This window comes from Carettochelys insculpta, chromosome 8 (assembly GCF_033958435.1).
Source record: "Carettochelys insculpta isolate YL-2023 chromosome 8, ASM3395843v1, whole genome shotgun sequence".
In the NCBI taxonomy this organism is placed as follows: Eukaryota; Metazoa; Chordata; order Testudines; family Carettochelyidae; genus Carettochelys; species Carettochelys insculpta.
The window spans coordinates 65,012,641-65,035,782 of NC_134144.1; the positions used below are offsets into that span (position 1 = coordinate 65,012,641).

The window sequence follows — 23,142 nt, forward strand, 5'->3', positions numbered from 1 at the left end:
GCAGAAATATCATGTGGAAAAGTCACGTCCTCAAAAAGAGAATGTTTCTAAATGGGTTTTGGGGTATGTATTATACTGCTACAAAATAGCAAAGCTTCCTACTCCTGTGAGTATTGCAGCTCACCTCACACGAACACAAGAAGGCTCCATGGCATCCTTATCAGATGTTCTTCTTGGATGGCAGTTTGAAACTTTGTCACACATTTGCATCACACTCACATTCATATCTATGGATGCATCCGTAGGCACAGCAGTAGTACAAACCCATCAGCTACCAGCTTCCTCCAGTCAGAACATTACTTACCAGTCACCCACAAGTGGAATATGTATCAGGAGCAGAGCTGCAAGAAGAAATGGAGGTTACTTACTGGAAGCGGAGATTCTTCAAGAAGTGTGATCTTGTCTGTATTCTCCTACTCGCTTTCCTTGCCCTTTGCTTCAGACCCTTCTGGATTTGTGATAAGAAGCAGAACTGTAGAGGCATTGACCCTCACCACCTCTTACATCCTCTGTCAGGACACAGGGGAAGCTAATGAAGATGTGCAGGTCAATGGACATTGCTTTGAAGAATTTCTGTTCTCAGATGCATGGTGTGCCTGCGCATACACTTGTAGAATATGGATAGGGACCATACGTATCAAAGAAACTTCAGTTACAGTAAATAAGCTCCACTTTAGTGTGATAGTTTTTGTGTTGTGCAGTATAGACTTTACTATGTACAGTAGGGTCTCAACATCCACGAGGGTTCCGTGTTCAGAACCCTCACAAATGTTGATTTTCATGAATGTGGGGGTGGTTCAGAGCCCTGGGGGAGCAGTGGGCACTGGCACTGCTTTTGCAGGGCCCCGGAGGAAGCAGCAGCTGCCAGTGCTCCTGCCCTGGGGACCCAGAGGAAGTGGCCACTTGACCGCTCACAAATGATTGAATTCACGAACATGAAGTTCATGAATCGTGAGACCCTACTGTACAGTGTTGAGGTATCAGAGAGGTAGCCATGTTAGTCTGTATTCTAACAAACAGCAGTCATGTAACACTTTAAAGATAAACAAAATAATTTATAAGGGATGAGTTTTTGAAGGGCAGACCCACTTCCTCAGACCTGGAGATATAACATTTCCAGTACAGCACTGACAGTTTTATAATACAGAGATCCAAAAAAAGAACTAAAAACTGACAAATCAGTTCTATGTATCTGATTCGCCAGGGTTTTTTAGCATCTCTGCATTATAAAACCAACAGCACAGTACTGGAAATGTTATATCTCCAGATCTGAGGAAGTGGGTCTGCCCCACAAAAGTACATCCCTTATAAACTATTTTGGTAACCTTTGAAGTGTTACATGACTGCTGTTTGTTAGAATACAGACTAACATGGCTTCCTCTCTGTTACTATTCAACATTGAGGGAGTGAATCTTCCCCTTACACGCAACCCAAACCACTCCACTGAAACTAATGGTTATTCCAAAATGTCAGTTGTATCTGTCTCATTACCCTTAGTAACTATATTGATTATTTGTATTTTAGTAACATCCAAGATGAAAGCCCCCATTGTACAAGCACCTTGTAAGACACTGTCCCTGCCCCAAAGGGTTTCTAATCTTATTAGCAAAGTGAAGACAAGGGGTGAGAAAAGACATACTATCATCTCTGGTTTACAGATGGGGAGTTGAGGTCTGTGGTCACCAAATGAATCTATGACTTAGATGGAAATAGAAAACAGCTTTCTCGAGTCCCTGTCCAGTGTCTTAACCACAAGCCTATCTTTTGTCTTTTTAATCTTTCGGTATCCATAAAAAACTTATTTGTAGTTATACATGAAGGCTATGTCTACACAGTAGAGTTTTGTAGACAAAACTCAGGGTGTCTCTGCACAAAATGCATTTTGTCAACAGAAACTGTTGACAAAAAAGCCGTGTAGATGCTCCGGGGTGCCCTTTTGTGGACAGAGTGGTTCAAAAGATCTATCAGCTTTTATGTGTAGATGCAATCTATCAACAGAAATTTTGTCAGAATATCTCTTCCAACAGTAGCTTCTGTTGACAGATGCTTCTAGTGTAGAGGTAGCCATAAAGATTCTACAGGGGAACATGGAAATAAATAGTAACAGTCAGGTGTATTTTAATTAATTTATTTTATTAATTTATTTTTATTAGTCAATATCTTGCATGTTTTTTTAAAAAATCCAAATTTGGGAAAAAAAAAAACCATTTCATCCTAACCAGTCTGAGCTCTACCAAGCCAGCCACATCACAAAAGGATTTGACTTCTAAAATAAAGATGGGCCTGAGCTACAAACTTCTCAAAGCTGGGAAATGTTAAGATTTGCTGTTTAGCTTCTAATTAAATAACACTACATTTCTTGTTTTTACAGAAGGGTTAGGGTTATTAGAACAGTGAAAAAGCACTACGTTCTCATGACTTTTGTTAGCTGGACGATTTCTGATGTTTACAACCACACTTCTGTCAGTAACAGTGATGTTTTTGAGTGACTTTTTTTCCTTGGTTTGTCCATCCCCAACTGAACAATTTGTTTTGAAAGATTACAGACATTTTTGCTCTTCAGAATTAAAGAAGTGACCATTAACTCTTTTGACTTCCTCTCTCCTACTGCATTCTGCATCACAGCAAGGACTAGTCACCAGATGGTAGGAAATGTAGGGCATTTTCTCACTGATTTTCATTTCTTCTCCTCAGACAGGTTCTCTGCCAAAAACTGAACAATCCCATGAATCAACAGAGGAGAGGAAATGTTTAAAGGGGTGGGGTGTGGGAATGTTTTATAATTGAAAGCATATATTTCCAGTCATAGGCCACTATCCTAAATCATTGTCGTCATTATTATTAGTAGTATTAGTATTTTATTTATTTGTAGTACAGAAAAGCCCAAGAGCATCAGTCAGTGCTCAGGATTCCATGCTGCTGTGCAAACGCAGAATAAAAGATAGTCCGTGTCCCAAAAATCTGCATTTCATTAATCCATATGGTTCATAACTTGGTCTGCCATTTGGAACTCTGTTCCCCTTTGGCAAAGATCTAACAGCAGAATGCTGTTCTGAGGCACTGTACAACTAATAACTGCCTGTGGTACATACACGTGTATAAAACCACAATTTTCAGAATGGCTGAATCAGATCTGTTTGTGGATACCTTATTCTTTCCTTTTACTTTTCTTACCTGCTAATTCACAAAGATCAGTACTTCATGTTGATACCCAGGATGATGGCGTAAGTTGGTTTAACTGAGTTTTCTTTCACCTATGATTTATAATATTCAGACACTAGGAAGTCATTGAGTTGTTAGAAGTATGCAGTGTTAAAACCTCAGCATCTACCACCAAGTACCATAGAGTGTTGCTGGAGGGAGCATGATCTCCACCTGTATTTTGAATAGGTAAATTTGTGGGTATCTGTTAGCAAAGGATACTGAAGCATGCACACAGTTTGCTTAAAATGGCTTGCTTAGTCTTAGATTCATAAACCATTACGTACATCAAAACTGATCTCCTGTGAAACACAGACCACTCAATTCTGCTCAGTAATTCCAGTGTCAAGCTGTGGCTTGTGACTGCACAAGAGCATATCTTTTAGGAAGTCATCTAATATTGTTTTAAAGATTTCAATTGATGGAGAACTCATCACAGTACATGGTAAGTTTCTTCAGTGTTTAATTATCTTCTCCAGCCACCCACCATGCCTCCTTCCCCCACCCCTTTTTAAGAGCTTTATCTCTGGTCTGAGTTTTTGTCTAACTATCGCTTCCAACCATTGGAGATTATTTCTTTGTCTGCTAGATCAAAGCTCCCTCTATCAAAAATTTTCTTACCATGTACAGTAAGCCTCCAACTTACGTGTGGGTTGCGTGCCTGAGCAACCACATATGAGTCAAAATTCACGTAAGTCAAGATGGATACCCTGTCCTGGCTGCACCTGGCACTCTGCTCCCATGAGCAGCAGGGAACCCGAGACCCAGGCTGCCTGCTACTTGCTGGAGCCAGGAAACTACCCATGCAGCAGCGCTGGTCAGTTTCCAGCAGCGGGCAGGGTGTTGCAGCAGTGAGGTGGCGCAGCTGCTCCCCAGCTTCCCCCAGCTGGAGGAGCCAGGAGCTGGAGCCAGCAGGTGGAGAGCTGTACCACTTGGCCAACTTCACTTGTTGATTTTGACTTGCATTAATAAAAGTAACGCATAAGTTGAAATCGTGAAAATTGGGGTTTTACTGTAGGTACTTTCAGACCATGATCAAGTGGCATTTGAAACTTCCAATAGAAAAACTAAAATAAAGATAGTAAGGTTAGATAAAATATGTTAAGTACCAGGAACAATTGTTGAGATATGTAAATGCTTTAAGTCTGGCAACCTTGACCATAAATATCTTTGAGAGTAGAGTGCCATCCACAACCTACAATTGTGAGAGGTCTTGGATTTATTTGTGCCCCAATCCTAGTATTGTTTATAAACATAAGACTCAGTTATTGACACAGCAAAGGAAACGGTGGGGGCCAAATACGGCTTTTATCCACCTTCACCAGCATTGTGTTCTAGTCCCTGCAAGGGGTTGCTCTAACTTACATTCTGCTTCCCGTGGCTTCCAATGGGCTGAGGAAAGCAGAGAATAACTGCACTGCAGTAGTCCAAGACTTTTGGCTCCCTACGGTCTACTGCTGAGATGCTGCACTGTGCCAGAGAGGGACTTCTTGGGCCTCTGTGGCAGCTTTATGCCACTCACGAATCTCTCTTAGGCAAGGGGTATTTCCTGGGCGCTATTTCTGCCCCTCTTTATGCAGAGCACCATTCAAGAGCAATAGCATAATGGAGAATTGGCCTCAATGTCTGTAACTGTAATTTTAAAATGTGGTGATCTCTCAGGAAGGGAAATAAAATGCATTATTGCTTCAATTGCCTAGATTGTAAAAATAATTTTTTTCTAAGATTAATAATGTGAATGATGAAATATCAGAATAGAATTGAAGTGGGGCAAAATCCAGGAGAAGCAGTCTCATGGAGATTTGAACTATAAAGCCTTTGAACCCAATGTGTTTGTTTATACTGCCTGGGTATTAGCCACAGAAGGTTTATTGCTGAGAGCTAAGTGGAAAGAACAGCATGGGACAATGGAACTGGTCTTTTACCACAAACTGCTTATTGCCATGACTGTCTCTTTGATGGGGTTGTTTTGTGATCCTTGCAGGGTGATATTCAGTTGCAGCCAAAAGATCATTTCAACATGTTTGAGAAAGCAGGCATCCAGTTCTTGGAAATCCAGAATGTTCGTCTGGCTGATGCTGGAATGTATACTTGTACCGTGATGAATAGTGCTGGGAAGGCATCTGTATCTGCAGAACTCATGGTTCAAGGTGCGACAAAAAGATTATTTGGAAATAACACAAGTGCATTACCAAGCATTCTTAAATCATTTAGGGAGGCAAATTCTTTTACCACGATAATTAAGTAATTGTGTTTAGCATTGCTGTTGTGCTCTATTCTTTCCATGCACTGTATGCACATTCAATTTCAAAAGTCACCTTCGAGTAGTAAAGCATTATTACCGAACCCATATTTACAGATCCAGCGGAAGCGGCAGACAGAGACATGGGGAATTTGAGGTGCTTGCCAGACCAGCACAGGAAGAGATTAAAAAAAAAACTGATTTGGACACTCAGGTGCTCCGAGCCCTATCTTCATTTGACTGTAATCAAAAGTCAAAAATAGATTTGTGTAAATATGTAAATGCACCTATGTGTGCTACATATGCCAAGGCATATATAACTAACTTTCTGAATTGATGTGCCTCATGCTTGTATAGCAACACCAAAAGCATAGGCCTCTACCCCTTGAGCTGCAGTAGAAGTCCTTTGTCACTGAGGAAGAATTAGGTTATTTCAGTTACAGGGCCATCTGTATGCTCAAAGCCAGAATTTTACACACACCCCAATTACACCAGCTTTTTGCAATCATCTGAGGTCCACAGAAGTCTGTGCCCATATGGGGAGCACAGGGTTCCATGTTTACAAATGACAAGGTGTTGAACTCAAGCATGTACCACTTAATCTAAAGAAGTGCTAGGAGCAAGTATCAATCTCTGTAACCACTGGGGTCAGCCACTAGAGAGATCCCATTTGCCAGTTTATTACTCAGACAGGTTTTTGTTCATTGGGCCTTTTATTAAACGTGTGGCTTGATTTATGACAGCTTCTGCCAGGTTAGTGATTCTACTGTGTGTAATGGACACATCTGTCTTGGGCCATGATCCAGGCTGGGAACCAGCAGTTCAGCCCCACTGTGTACAAATTTCAAATGCTTGCTGCATCCCTAATTAAAGAGCACGTTCCTTGTTGGATCAGTACGTTCAGAACAGGAGAGGACAGGCATTTAGTACACAGAGGTGACATGGGAATGTTTTTATCAGCTGCCTTTTACCATTCTGACCTCCTATATCTCAGTTCTTTAACTATCAATTAAATCAGATAGTAGGAAGTGCTGTAAAATATTATCAGGCAGTCATAAAATTGAAATTATTACATTGTTTTTAAGCACAGCCATGCAGATAATCTTGTTCCAAGAGCTTTATTTCTTCCAACTTTCCACAGTGGGGTGAAGGGTGAAAAAAATGTTCTTTCAAGCGATAAGGTTATTTAATATTCTTTTGTCTTTTGCCAGCTAATGTTTATTAAGCTTTTTCTGGATCTTTATCTGATAATCTTTCAGTTGGTATTCAGCTTACTTCTTCAGTGAAGAATTTTTGTAATGGTCCCTGGCCAGACTAACTGCAAGGTGTTGATGGGTTATTCTTCTCATATGTGCCTTTAGAGTCCTTTTTTCACTCTTTATGGAGTGCCCAGATTGTGCCACATCTCTCATGTCTTCCCTGAGACAAGGATTCAAATGTATGGTTTAAGTTGAACGTGATTACTTCAGTATTTGCTCACCTCTTCCTTCATCTCACCCATTACATTCCTTTCTGCTGCAATCCCAGTTACACAGTTCAGTTTGAAACTTGCTGCTGATGCATAGATGATGGAAAACATTGCTCTTTGGAGGCTGAGTATGCCTTGCTGATGCTTCTAAGCTCCAAACACGAATCTTGATCTCCTAGAAAACAGTGGTGCACTTTCGACATTCTGCTAATCTAAGCCTCCTGAGAATGAAGCTTGAGAAACTGAATGAAACCACCTTTGGGGAACACTGCAGTTCAGGTATCCATGGTTGAAGAAGGAACTTGAGAAATGGGAGAGTGCTCAGGGAAGAGCTACAAGAACAATTGCAGGGTTAGAAAACTTGCCTTACGTTGAGCTCTTTGAGTCTGTCACTATGTTTAACTCAACACAGAGAAAGTTAAGGGATGATTTGATTACAGTCTGTGAGTTTCTATATGGAAAAGAAATGTTTATTAATGTGGTCTTTGATCTAACAGCAAAAGATGTAACATGATCTAGTGGCTGGTAGTTGAAGCTCAACAAATTCAAACTGCAAGTAAGATGCATACTTGTTTAATTTTTTAAATATTTTTGTGAGCATAATTAATCTTTGAAACAGTTAACCAAGGGAATGATGGATTCTCCATTATAGCCAAAAATTCAGGATGAGAGTATTTTCTAAAAGATGTACTCTAGAGATTTTAGTGGGAATATTCTGTGGCCTGCGTTATGCAGCCAGTCAGAATAGATGGTCACAGTTGTCCTTTGGACTCTGCAAATCTCTTAAACCACTGGTAAGCAACCCGAGGCCCAGGGGCCACATGAGGTCCATGGGGGGCTCTGTGTGTGGTCCATGAAATATTTCGTTTACCATTGCTAATGTGCAGGCTAGCCAGATTCTACTGGCTTCAGTCTGTGTAGTTTTTTTTTCTACCAGTATTGCTAAAGTGCCATGTACATAAAGCAAGGGAATGTGAAGTGAGGTGCATGTTTATTTTTAACAATGAGAGCTGTGTGCACTCTCTACTTCCTATCAAAGCACTGCTACAGTTCCATCTGCACCCTTACAAATTTTAAGTATGCAAGTGCAGTTAGCAAAACTACTCTATCCCAGGAGACCGCATTGGGCTGCAAGATTCTTGTAGCCAATGAGATGGAGGGACACTCAAGCTGCCCACTTACTAGCTTTGGTTGCCCATCACTTTATTCTGTATTTTGACTATTCTGTAGTATTTTAGTAATGCTTTGGGCTAATTAGTTTAGCCACAGCTCATGCTCTGGCAACCTCATCAATGCATTCAGAAAGCTAGTTTTATAGACACCTCCTAGGCACAAGAGAGCTTCAGGAGAATCTTTGTGTTATGCTGCTGCAAAACACAAGCATAAGTTCAGTATGAATTTCTCTGTGATCACACACTGGGCACTTCGGAGAGGTGTCTGTTAGGTGTATTGATTGATACCTTTGGTGTTCAGCAAGATACCTTCAGTTTCAAAATATTTTCTCAGAATGGACCTCCTTCATGGGCTTTGTCCCTATAAGTCAGCTCCCCAGGCTGAGTTCATTTGCCACACTATGCCTGAGTTTTCCTATCTGTAAAATGGACATTAATCATCTTCGTAAAGGACTTCGAGAGTTATGGTTGACACACACTATTTGAGAGCCAGGTATTATTTTTACAGCAATTTTTGGGTGTCTCTTTTCAGACAATTAGAAGGGCCTGATTTTTCCACATGTTCTGAGCACCCACTTTCTCTAAATCAGATCACTTTTTAAGGTGTCTCTTGTTGGCTACTCAAAATCACTTGGTCTAAATCTGTTGTGGCTTTCTGAAAAGACATGGTGCAGGCTCTTTGCTTCTGCCCACCCAGCCTTTAAAATGTTTCCTAAATGTTTGCTGCTTCCTCACCTTCAATTTGAACACACTTACTGACAACGATTTCTCAGCAGCTTACTTCCTGGAGTGCATTGCTTGGGATTTTGAAAGGCACTGTTGTCAGTAGGAAGATGGCAGAAGGAGAAGCGTCTTGGCCTCAGACAGCTCTCTACTGGCAGGACATTCTGTGGGCAAGTTCCTGTTTTCTAAAACAACAAGAAGTCCTGTGGCTCCTTTTGTAAACTAACAGATATTTTGGAGCATAAGCTTTCATGGGCAAAGACCCGCTTCATTATGCTCCAAAATATCTGTTAGTCTATAAAGTGCCACAGGACTTCTTGCTGTTTTTTGAAGTTACAGACTAACTAGGCTACCTCTCTGATCCCTGTTTTCTAGGTGTTCCCCCTCAACTTAGCCTCTTGATTCCAGTGTGGCAAAATACACAAAAGAAGAGCGTGAATGCTCACTGAGCATGGTAAAGAGAGTGTATGTAGACTGATCATTCTAGACCAGGCTCTGACACTTTTACTTAAGCTAAATAGCACTATGCTCCAATCATGATAGTTTTTGTTTCGGTGAAAATACTTTTGGAGTGAAGTGCTGCTCAACAAGAGTAAAGACATCAAAAGCTGCACTCACGGGTCATTGAACAGCAAAGTAAGCTTCCAGCAGTAAAGGCCACGTCTAACGTAAGTGGTGTACATCCATATAGTAGTTTTATTTATTTATTGAATTCCACATCGACACCATGGTGCTTAGCCCTACTGGAGGTTTTCATGGACATGGGAAAAACACCAGAGAATGACAATAAAGGATCCTGAATATTGATTGCATGACTGATATTGTGCTCTGTATCAGAAGTGAGGAGACAATCTTTGTCGAGGTAAGCTGTCCCCTCGGAAGTTGTCTACAGTCAAACGAATTGTCGGATCCAGAGGCAGCCAGTGTTCCCTGTAAACTGAGCTCTTATGTGGCTGCCCAGGAGAGAGTCAGGCAGCCACAGTGGGCAGCATGTTTTTCTAGTGGTGGTCCACATCTTCACATGCCTGGGTGCACATAACAAAATGTATTCTGCCCCCAGATGGAAAAAATTAGAGGGGACGCTGGAGGCAGCTCACTTTCATGGTGAGAACATAACCTTGATGTCTGGGGCTGTTCCCTGTCCCATGCCCCAAAGCCTGTCTCTGTGGCTACGTTAATTTTACACACATCATTGCTTGGTCTTATTTAACTGCCCGCAGACTGATCATCTGAATGAGCTGTATCAAATACTGATATTGGCAACAAGCAGATTGAGTTCATGTGCTCCTCGAGGGCCACTCACCCCCTGCCTTGACCTATGACATACTGAAGACCTGCCCATCTCCCCTCCCCAGGAACTGCCTGCCTGACCCCCTCCCAAGTTATAATGCTCATGTCTGCAAACCTCCTTGTGTGGTACCTAGACATGAGTTCAAGAAAGTAGCATTATTCAGGGCAACACTTTAACCATCAGCATACATCACAGTAGGACTTTGGTATCTGTTAGTGTAATCCACACACCTGTGTGTGGTTAACCATCCTGTGTGGTAGTTCTGAGACCACTTCACAGAGAAAGAATAAGTGTCGTCTACAGCCTAATCCACAAGCTAGCTGGCCTTTAGCTCAAGCTGTAGAGGTGCCTGTACTAAACTCTAGAGGTCCTAGGTTCAAGCCTGCCTGTAGGCAGTTACATTAGTATGTACTGAAGGGGATCTTTGTGTTGGGGCCCAAAACTACTGTTTATGCCGCCCTCCTTCCATGAACTGCTGTTCTGGTTGTTCACTTTAAAAATGTTGTCACCCTGTACTACAGAGAGCATTGCAGGCAGAGCTAACTGGCACCCTTTCTTTGTACTCTGAAGTGTTGGCAAGCCATATATGGCTGCTGCTGCTGCTGTGTGTGTAAGTGTGGGAGAAGGATCTCTGCCTCCTGGTATAGCCATGCAGGGACAGATGTAACTGGGACTAAATGACCTAAAATAATTGGGGTCTTCTAAAATAAGAAGGCCAAATCTCTGTTTTGGGCTGTAAACTATGCTGCCAGTTTGAATCCTTGGCTTCACTGTAAGCCCTTCTGTGAGCTTCCAGGCTGGCGCTTTCTTCCAAAAGTGAAAGAGCCAATATGTTCGTTTCATTGTTATGTCATTGTCTGGCTTTGCATTGAACATGTTACTGTACCCCAGCCAGCTAAAGCTTAATCAGGAATTTGTGACTGAACGCAATTTACAACCAGATCACTTGATTCAGCATCTTTGTAATTACACTTTTTAGGTTGAAATCAGAGGATGCATGGCCTGCCCAGGTCCACATCCTCTCTGAAGTTTCTTTAAGAATTAATGAGCTGAATCCAGCTGGAATATCGTACATGCCTGCCTTTTCCAACCCAGGACATTTCAGTCTGACAAAGACATTTAATTTTCAGTGGGCCTGGCTATTGCTAGATCCAGGAATATTTTAAATTGTGACAAGACCTCTTGTCATTTCAGCTGAGCTGTGAGCACTTGTGGCTGGGAATCGAGATCTGTCAATGAATCTGTTGTGGTCCAGTGATTCAGTGAAAAGTGGGTATTCTTTAGGTCCATGTCAGCTTTCCTTTGGTGGAAAGACATAATTAGGTTCTCATGAAAAGAGAAAGAAAGATTCTCCAAAAATAAACTTTGCCTAAAATTTTATTTTGAAATTTCCCAGGTTTGTATTTAGTGTAAGATGTTTTTTATTTTAATTTCAGCTTCAGATAAGACAGACCTGAATGTTCACCCATTATGGTAAGTTTATCATTCAATACATTTTCCCTTTTCCAGCATTTTAAATTGCAGTAAACTATGCTCTTCAGCATCATGAAACTCCACTGAAAGAGAAACAATCCCTCCTTTTTTATGCCATAAGTCAACTGTGATTCTTGGTGATTGGAGGGGAATTTTAACTCAGACAGATTATCTTCTAATGGCTTATTACAGGATTCCTTGTATTCCTGTGGAGCATTTGGTTTACATCACTGTTTGGTGGCTGCATTCTGTCAGAGAGAGGACACTGATCTTATACTAGGCAAAGTTCTAGTGTTTCTATTGTGGCAAAGTCAGGCCAGATGGCTACAGGAGGGTGGTAGAGGGCCAATATGTTAGCCTTAGAACATTAAAAGTCCCTCTTTCCTGTAAGCTCAGAAGGGGTTACCTCAGGTGACTTAGAGAAACCTGCATCCGCATAAGGACTTCATGAGATCTTTTAAAACCTCCTTCTCTGGTGAGAAAATAGGGAGTGAGAGAGAGACACGTGGAGTGGGGCTGACAGAATTACAGGACCCCTGGGGTAGGGATAGGCCTGGCTCTGCTCTCTTGGAAGTGGCAGGGTCTTGGTTGGAAGGGGTGGAGCTGGGGCAGCCAGCCCTTAGCGTTGCCTGGAGAACACCTTGTGGCACTCTGTTTGCAACGTAAAGGACCTGGAGCTCCAGCTGTGGCAGCAGCCAAGACCCCAGGGCCATTTTGTATTGCAGGCCCCAAGGTAGTGGCTCCCTTGCCCCACTGCACTGGCAGGTAGGGAGACAAGCTGCTGCCAGGCTAGTGGCAGTAAGATAATAAGCTTCTCCAGGTTGAGAGGCTGTGCTCTGTCCTGTAGGGGAAACATCCAAATCTGAGTCTCTGCTAGGGTAAGGATTCACAGCTGGAGCAAATGGGACAAACCCTGCCCCAGTAAGGAGGCAAGGGCTGGTAACCAGTGCCTGGGCAGGCACCCAGCAGTGATTCAAGTGCTGACCAGCTGATCAGCAGAGCAGCCACAGCTGGCAGCATATGTTTCTACTGGTGGTGCACCTCTGCACATGCTGGGTGCACAAACCAAAACTTATTCTGCACATGGATGGAAAGCATAAGAGGGAACATTGATGGTATCCCCCTTTGTTTTTGTGTTTGTAAGACTATGGCCTTTTTCTTTGATGGAGGATCTTCCTTCACAACTCCCAAAATATGGCCAGAGGATCACAGAAGGGGGGAAGATACATATTGCTCTGAGTGGAGCTGATTTAACCCAAGCCAGAGAGGAAAGTGCTAGGTCTGGCGAGATGGAGGAAGTGCCTTGTCACACAATGTATGTGAGCTCCAAGGAAAAGTTCCAAACGTGGAATGACTAAAGTATTTACATGTGAACTGTATGAAACAAGAGTTGCTTTCTCTCTGCAGTCACTTAATTCATGCTTAGAACTCTTACATACAGCATGTCAATAGAGAGATGTTCTTGCTTAAAAGCATGATACTTAGTGAATTTTAATTAAAAATTGTAAGTAGATAAGTGAGAAGTGGGTCTAGTGATTATAGTTTTGTTTTCATATGTTTAGAAGGTTTCTCTGACTCTAGAAAACAAATTTTGGGAACTGAACAGCTTTATACTTTAAACTCTTGTTGGACTGGCTTTATGTTTACTATGTCTGTTGAAGTGTAAAGGAAGGTTGGAGTTCTTGAAATGATTGTTGATACTTTCAACATAGTCTAGAGGGTTTACATGCATCGTCCAGGTAAGCAGCACAAATAATGAGTATGGAATACCTTTACTCCTTCCCTATGAAAGTACACAGTATGTTCTGAGTCCTTCATATAGCAATTTCAGGATTAGAACTGGTCAGAATGATAAATATTTTCTGTGAAAAAAGGTATAAGAAATGAAAAATGCTCTTTCAATTTTTTCTGAAGTGTTTGGGGAAAAAATTAAGTTAAAAGCTGGGAGAACTAACTTTCTTTTAGAAGAAAGACCATTTTTAAGAGGAAAAACATATGATGGAAAAATTTTAATCTGGATGTACAAGATTGCATCATGGAATTATCTAGTCTTGTATTAATTCATTAAATATACTCTCTAGTTCTGAGTTTTAGACCATTCAGGATGTTGGATTTTCTATCCCAGCACATCTAGAGTGGAATTTTCAAAAGTGCTGTGCTCTGCTCTCCTGGAAGCAGAACTAGGCCAAAACTGAGCTTTTCGAAACTTTACCCTACCACAAGGCTAAGACCTAGGCTTCTGGTAATAATGCTTTTAACAGTGAAATCGAACTACTCAAGAACCAGAGCTTACAGTGTCCTGTGGTTTCAAGAAGCAGAGCTCCTCCTATGAACAGGAGCTTATGAACAGAAGAAATGGTATATTTTGAAAGCCATTACATTGTACAATTGCAAGTACAAGCCTGATACTCTATATAGTTATTTACAGGGTGACCCTCCGTCCTGTGTTTGGTGGGACGGTCCTGTATTTGGGACACCCTACTTATTTTTTAAATGGGACCAATTGTCCTGTATTTGGGCCCTCCTCCTGCTGACCTTTTCTGCCAGCAGCTGCTCAGGCACAACTACTGGCTGGAGAGCAGGTAGGTCACTTCCCTGAGCCTTGGGGAAGTGGGTGGGGGGAGCATGGGTGGCTGCCACATCCCTGCTGCTTTTCTGGGGTGGGCTCCAGGGCTCCGTCTGCCACCGTTGCCACAGCAGCAGTGACAGCAGCGGGGAGCACTGGAATGACTGCGCCTGGGAAAGTTGCCCCTTTTGTCCTCCTCCCTCCCCTGCCACCAGCAGGCCTTCCTCTGTCACTTTATACATTTAAATGGAGTGAACTCTGAGTGTAAGACAGTGTATGTAAGATCAGAATCTGACCCCTATCGTGTAAGAGAGTGCCTGACCAAAGCCATGGGATGCAGCACCTCTTATGTTGTAATCCAGGATCTGACACCGAGTCACTCTTTGACAGATAGAGTTTAATCATATTTACTTACCTCACAGGGGTTTTGTGGTAGCTAAATAGTGAACAGGAATTAATTTGCAAGGTTCTTTGAAGCTAAATATGCTGTTTACACACTAATTATTACAAGTCATGGGTTATCTCTGTGTCTATATCTCTAAATAAATTTCCCTTCAGCACTCCAAGAAAATCATCTTCCACTGCAACCAAAGAAACTGAGAATTTGGAACTCAAACCAGCAACTAGCAATGGGATTGCTAAGGAACTGAAATCCAGCAGTGCTAACCTCACAATTGAAACCAAAGAGAGGAAAATAATGAAGAAAGAGGCCTCTTCTGTTCCCCCCAAAGAAGCCAAAGACAACACACAACAACAGGTCAGAGAAACCAACACAGAATATGCTCTGGGACCTAAAGGAGACATGAGAGGATCTCAGGGCCTACAGAAAACTTCCAGCACCATAACGCTGCAAGCCGTTAAAGTGCGACCAGAACCAAAGGCAGAATCCATGGCCACTTCTGCTGGGCAAGATGAGGCCAGGAAAGGGGCCACACAGCCTCCAACAACAACTCGACAAACTGCTTCTCTCAGCAGACAAGCTGGGCCAAGGAGCAGAGAAGCAGAAAACAAAGTTGGAACAAGCAAGAGCACAACAGAGAAGAGGGAGCCTCATGGAATCCCTCCACAGTTTGAGAGCCATCCACAAAACCGGGAAGCACTAGAAGGCCAGGAGGTCAAATTCAAAAGCAAAGGTAAGGGATAAAAGTTCAAAGAACCCAGTGCTTAGGCTTCTGTGCCTGTAGATGGGACAACGAGGAAATAATTAACACTTCAGAACAGGTTTCTCCTCCTTCCTAAACCATTCTTAAAATCACTTTTTCTGCGGCACTCCACAATTGCATCAGCAAAACTCTTATTCCACTGCACATTGTGTTTCTGTCTCTGTGACTTCAATACGGGGCTGTACCTGTATAGGGAAATAAGGAGACATAGGAACCCAAGGCCATTCTCCTGCATGGCTGTCCTAGGGCTCCCTGCATCAAGGCTCAGGCACAGAATGGCTGACCACAGGCTGTGTGCCCAGCACTGACTCCCACCTTCTTCTGCCCCACCAGCAGATTGTGCCTCATCCCCTTCTCCAGCATGCTGATCTGTGGTGCTGAATTGGTACAAGAGTATAGAAAAGGTGCACCTGTTCAGTGTTGCAGTAAGTTACTGTCCCCTGGAGCAAAGGACAGCATGGAGAAAGAATTGTAATGGAATCACACTGCTTTCCCTCTGCACTCGCCCACCTCTCCTCTATACTTAGGGCTTAGCTTCACAGCTCAATTTAGCCCCTGGGGTGTAGTCAAGTGTTTCTAATAATTTAACTGCAAAAGGTCAGAATTAAAAGGCTCGGTGTTTCCTCCTGTTGAGAAATGAATCAGATTTAAACCTTTCAGAAGAGAAAGAGGCTATGGAATGGTTTAAGGCAGGTGTGTCCAACCTGCGGGCTGCATGCAGCCCTGGACAGCTAGTAATGCGGCCCCACAAGATCATAAACTTTTAACATTATTATGTGATTTATATACATTAACTATATTATATATTTTGTACGCGGCCCAAGACTAGCTTCTCACAATGCGGCCCAGGCAAGCCAAAAGTTTGGACACCCATGGTTTAAGGTAACCTTTGAATCCCTTCCCTTGAAAATATGAGTAACTTTCTTTTTTATTGCGCTTGAGAAGAAAATAGTTTTGAAGCATTTTATTTTATTTATTTTTTTTTTTTTTGGTATTTTAACATAAAATTTGCACATCAGAAGTTCCCAAAGAGAGAGAGCGAGAGAGAGTTTTACATTTTTAGGTGGGAAAATCTAGTAGCTGATATCCTTTCTGGAAACATCTTCCTGGGTCTGGATAAAATAAATTTTTATTACCATCCCAATAATTCAAGAATGGAGAAGGTACTCCAAAGGGCTCCCTGAAGAGTTTATTTTCATGGTATATGAATGGTAAGTACTTCTTTATCACATTTTGCAATGACACTACTTAACATCACCCACCCGTCACCACCCTCCTTCAGTTCACGTATTTGATTTGTTAGTTTTTATTGCAATTTTATTGGACCTCTGTACTGTATGTCTGGGTCTGATCTGGATCTGGACTGGAAATTCTGTAGACCTGAAGAAGTGGGTCTGTCCACGAAAGCTCATCACCTAATAAATCATTTTGTTAGTCTTTAAAGTGCTCCATGACTGCTGTTTTGTTTTGTTAGAATATAGACTAGCATGGCTACCTCTCTGTTACTATTTATCATACTAGGGAACTATCTTCAGTGACCTTTGCCCCAGGGCTCCCACTTTGCATTATCTAGTTTCAGGGAAACCAAAGCCAGATGTGGAATGGTTCAAAGAGGGAGCCCCTTTAAAAGGAAGAGATGGTGTCCAAATATATGAAGAGGATGGAATTCATTGCTTGTGCCTGACGAAAACCCACTTGCGTGACAGCGGGTCCTATAGCTGTACAGCCTTCAATCCTAGGGGTCGAACTTCTACCAGCTGGGTGTTAAGTATAAAAAGTAAGTAAGTTAGGATCAGCCAATGTGTCCCTTTTGGATTTTCAAAGCTGTCTTAGAAGTTTGGCTGCAAAATTCATTTTCAAATTAATTCATAAATAGACCTTTTAATTCCCAGCTCTGCTTTGCCACCAACCTGGTGGGTGATTTTGTGCAAGTCCCTTTATATCACTGTTGCCTCTCCTACTTCTTCGTCCTTTGTCATCTTTCTTGTAAGCTCTTCATAGCATTGATTGTTTCTCACTGGACTGGCAGAATGCCTGGCACATGTGGGATCATGATCTTGGTTGAGGCTTTCATGGCTATTTGTAATAAAATAAAGTGATATGAATGAGGAAGCAGGCAGAGGCCCTGGCCAAAGGCATCCACACCTTTTCCATGTGACTTGCTGGAAGTTACTTAGCAATTATGTAGTGCTTTGCGTTTCTGAACTGGTTTCCAAATGCTAACTAAGCCTTAGAACACTCTTGTATGGCACAACAAGTAATAAAGAAACGTATGAAATGAGACTTACATGGTGCTAGAAACTCTTGGGTTTTGTTCCCTTTCTGAGCTTGAAACCATTGAATATCAAGTTTGCTTGAAAGATTGTGGACCATCATAGCAAAGACCATCATGCTTAGGTTATGGGTTTTTCCAAGCCCAATCTGTCACTTGATTTGAGGTTTTGTTTTGAAAGTCCATACATAACAATGCAGATTTCTCTGCCACCACGGTTTGCTGCTACACCTAGCCATCTGAGGTTTCTCCAAGTCACCTTTCCTGCCTTGTTAGAGTCCTGGGTCCAGCATGTGGGCAAAATCCTTAATTTTTCTTCCGTTTCATAGCCTAATGGGGAAAATGTGTGGAAAAACCCCAATCCTTACTGATCTTTGCACTTCTTCGCCTCCTATTGATGGATTTCAGTTCCTCCTGGTGGCCTGATGCACATGGCTGGGTGTTAGTTTTCACTTGCAAAACCAGAGCCTAATGCAAAGCATGAAAGGCAAGCAAAATCTCTGAAGATTATGCAGAGTGCCCCATGGTTTTTGGTCAATGAGTCAAAATTGTTTTTACTTTCAAAAGAGTCTTTGCTTTATTGCTATGATTTTGCACATGAATGTGGCAATGATTTTGCCCTGTCATTGTAGTATATCCCCTTAATATACTGAGTAAAACTTCCAGAGGAATAATCTATTTGTTAGCTCTGTATTAACAAATCTACTTTCACTTTGACTTAAAGGACCTAAAGTTGAAGAGATTGCTCCATGGTTTTCCAGTGTGTTGAAGGGATGTACAGTAAGTGAAGGGCAAGACTTCGTGCTGCAGTGTTCAGTGGAAGGTACACCTGTGCCTCAGATCACCTGGCTCCTTAATGGTAAGAGAATTTCCTCTTGTTGCAGAAACACAAGCATCGAGATTCTCGGATACCATGGGGATGGGCATGTTCTAGAAACATAGAGATGGCCAATCGATATGTGCTGCACAGATTATATTAGCATCCTATAAGATACTTATTGCTAAATAATGAGTCTATTTAATGTGCAGTAAGGAATGGTTCCATTAAGTAATTTTGTACTTTATTGCAATTTTCATGTGTATCCAGCAGGTGGCTCTTGTGACGAGGTTGTTAGTTTGTTAAGTTTGGTCTTAATAGCAGCACAACAAAAACTTCAGAAAATAAGGTTTTAATCTGATCCAGTAAAATTACTCATGTGTCCCGCCATTATCCCCAGAAGTGACATCAAATGCGAACAGGATTGCTTGTCAGATTCATCCTTTCCCATCATAATCCCCAGGCCTGACTCCTGTCTCTGCCCTTAGCTCAAATGCCTAGATTGAGTTTACAGTACATTTTAACTTTTTATATGCCCAGACCCTAGAAAATCTAGTCAGTTCTGTACTGCTAAACCACCTGTCCCATTAAGATCTTTGAGGCCAGAGAACTAAAACTGCCAGGATTAATCTCAAGGTGTTTATTAGACCAATTTCTACTGATGAGAGAAACATGCTTTATAAATCGTGTAAGTTTGAAAACGTGTCTCTCTCTCACAGAATCCTAGAACTGGAAGGGATCTTAAGAGGTCAACTAGTCCAGTCTTCTATGCTCCTGGCCCCACTCAGTATTGTCTGGACCACTGGTTCTCAACCCAGAGACCACTTGTGGTTCAGTCAGTACACAGATGTGGCCCACCTGACATGTTCAGGACCATACCCATAATACATATGTTGTGCAGATGCTGTCCACAACAGAGAGAGAGCTGCACATGCAGCCCACAATAGTAAATAGATTGTGAACCACTGATCTAGACTGGTGATTCTCAACGAGGGGTATACATACCCTTGGGGATACATAAAGTCTTCTAGGAAGTGCATCAACCCATCTAGATAGTTACCTAGTTTTAGAACTGGCTACATAAAAAGCACTAGCGAAGTCAGTACACACTAAAATTTCAAACAGACAATGACTTATTCCGCTCTATATATTTATACACTGAAATGTAAGTACAATGTTCATATTCCAATTGTTTTATTTTATAATTATATGATAAAAATGAGAAAGTGAGCAAGTTATAGTGCTCTGTGACATTTTGTATTTTTAAGTCTGATTTTGCAAGCAAGTAGGTTTTTAAGGAAGTTGAAGCTTGAGGCATACAAGCCAAATCGGGCTCCTGAAAAGAGTATGCAGGTTGAACCTCCCTACTCTGGCACTGTCTCAGCTGGCAACATGTGCAACCCTGCAAGATTTTAGCTAGCCAAACAACCACTTCTGGATGTGGCCAAGTTTCCTGTGGTCTCATAAAGTATGTTGACAGCCACCAGTCCTGTCTCTCAATGTTCTGTGCTGTTATTTAGCTGTAATTTACCACTAAATGTCTTCTAAGAGCCCAGTGAGCAGCAGAAATGTTGGTAATGCTGCTAGACAATAATGACCTCCTGTGGTCTGGCAAAGTGTCTCGTTCATCACTGGACAGTCCTGAGGGTGCCGGATTAGAGAGGTTCAACCTGTAATAGTCTGGAAAAGCATTCTCTGAGTTCCTTGTGCAGCCTCTCAGGACAGATTCATGTGCCACCCAGCTGACTAGGAGAGTGCTTACAGGTTGGTTTTTGTTTCTACTTTTGATGCAGATAAAAAAATATTCCTCACGTGGATGGCAAAAATTTGCACTGATGGAAAAGAATAGAGGGAGCATTGGTTTAGAGCTGCTGATCTAGACCATCCTGGAGCAGATTATTATTGGAAGTTGGTCCAATAAAAAATATTACCTCACCCAGCTTGTGTCTCCAAGGCTATAAAAACGCTGCATCATGATTAGTCTCAGTGTATTTTGTATCTGTACCTTGCTTGGAAGGTTGAGAGACTTAATCCCTGCTGTATCTCACACATCATATGCATGTTGCTGATTAAAAAGAATAGTTGAGATACAGTTAACATAAAACTTATGGATTTTTATAATGTATTCCCTGAAAACAGAAACAATATTTCAATTCCTGTTTCCTTCTCATCATCCAGGCTGCTCTTGTGTGTCCTTAGCTCAGCTCAGACAGTGAAACCAGGCTGGAAGTTTGTTTTTTCCTTTTCTGGATCTTATTGTATTGGCAAGATTGTCTTTGGCTTTCTGATGTTATGCCTAAAAAGGTTTACAACTATTTTGTTTTCATTTCATTAAAATATTTCTGTTGGTATCAGGTTTAATGCTCTCTAGCCCAGTTTGTTTAAACACATGAGCAATCCTCAAACAAAACCCCACTTGTATCTACTAAGTGTCTTATGGTTCCTTGTAAAATTAGACCTGGACCCATGCTTCGGTCTTCTGCTTAGAACCCAAACTTCCTCAGAATTCCAGGGCGAGAAGACCTTTGGATTTATATTCTTTTGTTGTTGTTCACAGCCATTGAATGCTGGGGCCTGATTTATTCAGTTTAACCCTTGTAATCTGATCTGGTATTCACAAAGCATGAGTTGATGTTTCAGGCTCTCCCAGGCCATAATTTCTAAAGGAAAAAAATAGTATGCTTTTTATCAAGTTGCTTCTCTGGGGGTTTCTCTAAAGTGAGTTGTTTGCACTATGATCCTTGATTACATGGCACATTCATAAGTCATTAAGTGTGAATGGAAGAACTCAGAAAGGTGACAGGGAGAATAAAATGTGACCTTGAGATTGGTATGTTCCCACAGCCTGGTCTGATCCCTTTCTCAGTAACTCAGCCGTGCTCCATGACTGTAATGGAAAAGCCCTTGTTTTATCCACAAGGATAAATACATGTGACAGAAGCTCTGACCTCTCTCACTGGAAATAACTTGCCTGCCTGGCTGAAAGCTACAAATTGCTCCTGACTTTCCTGTCTGGGAAGGAAGTACTTTACAAAAGGAACACTTCCACGATGGCCCAGGCCTGTCTCCTTCCCAGTCCAAGGCTTCTCCTACTCTTGAAAGATTCCTCATATTATGGAATTTCATGGTCACACCCAACTGCATGTTGCTAACTCCTGTCACTGTTTCCCATGTCACACAGAGCACCTCTCTGTCTCTTCATAAAGATGCTCTTCATTTCCAATTGCAGGAAAATGGGCATTGTCCTACAAGAATGACCCAGGACACAGGACTTCAGGGCTGGTATATCCAACATGAACACCCACTGAACACATGAAGAAACTCCTCTTTCTTTATCCATTATCAAAGGCACTGCTGAAGAACATCCAGTCTAGAGATTCACAAAAGCAAGATGGTTATAGAAAATCCTAGATTTTCAATATATCTGTACATTCTTCTTGCCATTCTTTAGCTTCAGAGTGGCCTTTCTCCCACAGGTAGAACCTCTCTAATCTGACACCCTTGGAATACGATTAGTGCCAGATGAGAGAACTTGCCGAATCATGGCAGATCAATATTGTCTAGCAGCATTACCAACACTTCCACTGTTTACTGGGCTCTTAAAGGACATTTAAGGGTAAATCAGAGCTACATAACAGCACAGAACACTGGGAGCAGAACTGATGGCTGGAAATAAACTTAATGGAACCATGGGAAACTTGGTCTGACCCATGATAAGTGGTCATCCACCTGACTAAAATCATGCTGGATTACAGAAGTTGCTGGATGAGACACTTCTGGATTGGAGAGGTTCAGCTTAAACACTAACAATTTATTAAGTAATGAGTTTTGATGGGTAAGACCCACTCCTTCAGATTTCTGGAGTAGAAGAAATAAGCAGTCAAGGAAATAGAAGGCAGGGAGGGGGAACATGAAGTCTTTAAGGTGCTACAGGACTGCTTGTTTTTGTTTTGTTTTTTATGAAGCTGCAGACTAACACAGCTACCCTTCTGAGACTGTTGACAATGGGGCATTTTATGAAAGATGTATTTTGTTGCTGAATTATTCTGTAACAAAATACTTGTGGTTAACGCATGGCTTCTTAATGTACAAACCATCACAGCCACTTCTCATTTATGTAACCATGACAGTGTTAATGGGGAGATGAATATTAAAAAGCTGTTGTGGCGGAGGGGGGCGGGGGGCTGGCCACATACTCTGTTTTAATATGAATAGTTTGTAAAGTGCTAAAATGTGTATAGCATTTCAGACGTATTCAGGTATTGGTTCTAATGCTAATAATGCATAATATAGGAAGAATCTTATGATACTGCACTACCAACGACCCTCAAAAATATACTGGGATTGACTGTTGGAGGTTGTGCGGGGGAGGAAAACAGGTTTGAAGGTTGTTCACAAGACTGATTTGGACGCTGGCAAACTAAATGTCGGGACAGTGTGGAAAAGCAGGACTGGCTTTGAGTCTATAAAGGTTTGTGTGTGTGTTTTACTTTAAACACGTGCATAAAACTTTACAAGATCAGTAACTCTGACTGCAGTTGCATCAGTATCAGGTGGGCAGGGAGGTAGTTTCTCTGGTAGGTGGATTCCAAACCATCTAAGGCATAGGTGTCCAACCTTTTGGCTTGCCAGGGCCGCATTGAGTGAAGAGGAATTGTCTTGGGCCGCATATAAAATATATAATATAGTTAATGTATATAAATCACATAATAATGTTAAAAGTGTACGATCTTGTGGGGCCGCATTACTAGCTG

At 41.8% G+C, this 23,142-nt stretch overlaps 1 protein-coding gene across 3 annotated transcripts in view; it reads left to right on the plus strand.

Moving 5' to 3' along the window:
• MYLK (myosin light chain kinase) overlaps nt 1-23,142 on the plus strand; it is a 309,641-nt gene that overhangs the window by 148,108 nt on the left and 138,391 nt on the right. For all 3 annotated transcript variants that reach the window (XM_075000996.1, XM_075000995.1, XM_075000997.1), the window contains exons 6-10: nt 5,186-5,351; nt 11,534-11,570; nt 14,695-15,269; nt 16,873-17,076; nt 18,296-18,430. In XM_075000996.1, coding sequence (XP_074857097.1) covers nt 5,186-5,351; nt 11,534-11,570; nt 14,695-15,269; nt 16,873-17,076; nt 18,296-18,430 — 1,117 coding nt within the window. The remainder of the gene's footprint in view (nt 1-5,185; nt 5,352-11,533; nt 11,571-14,694; nt 15,270-16,872; nt 17,077-18,295; nt 18,431-23,142) is intronic.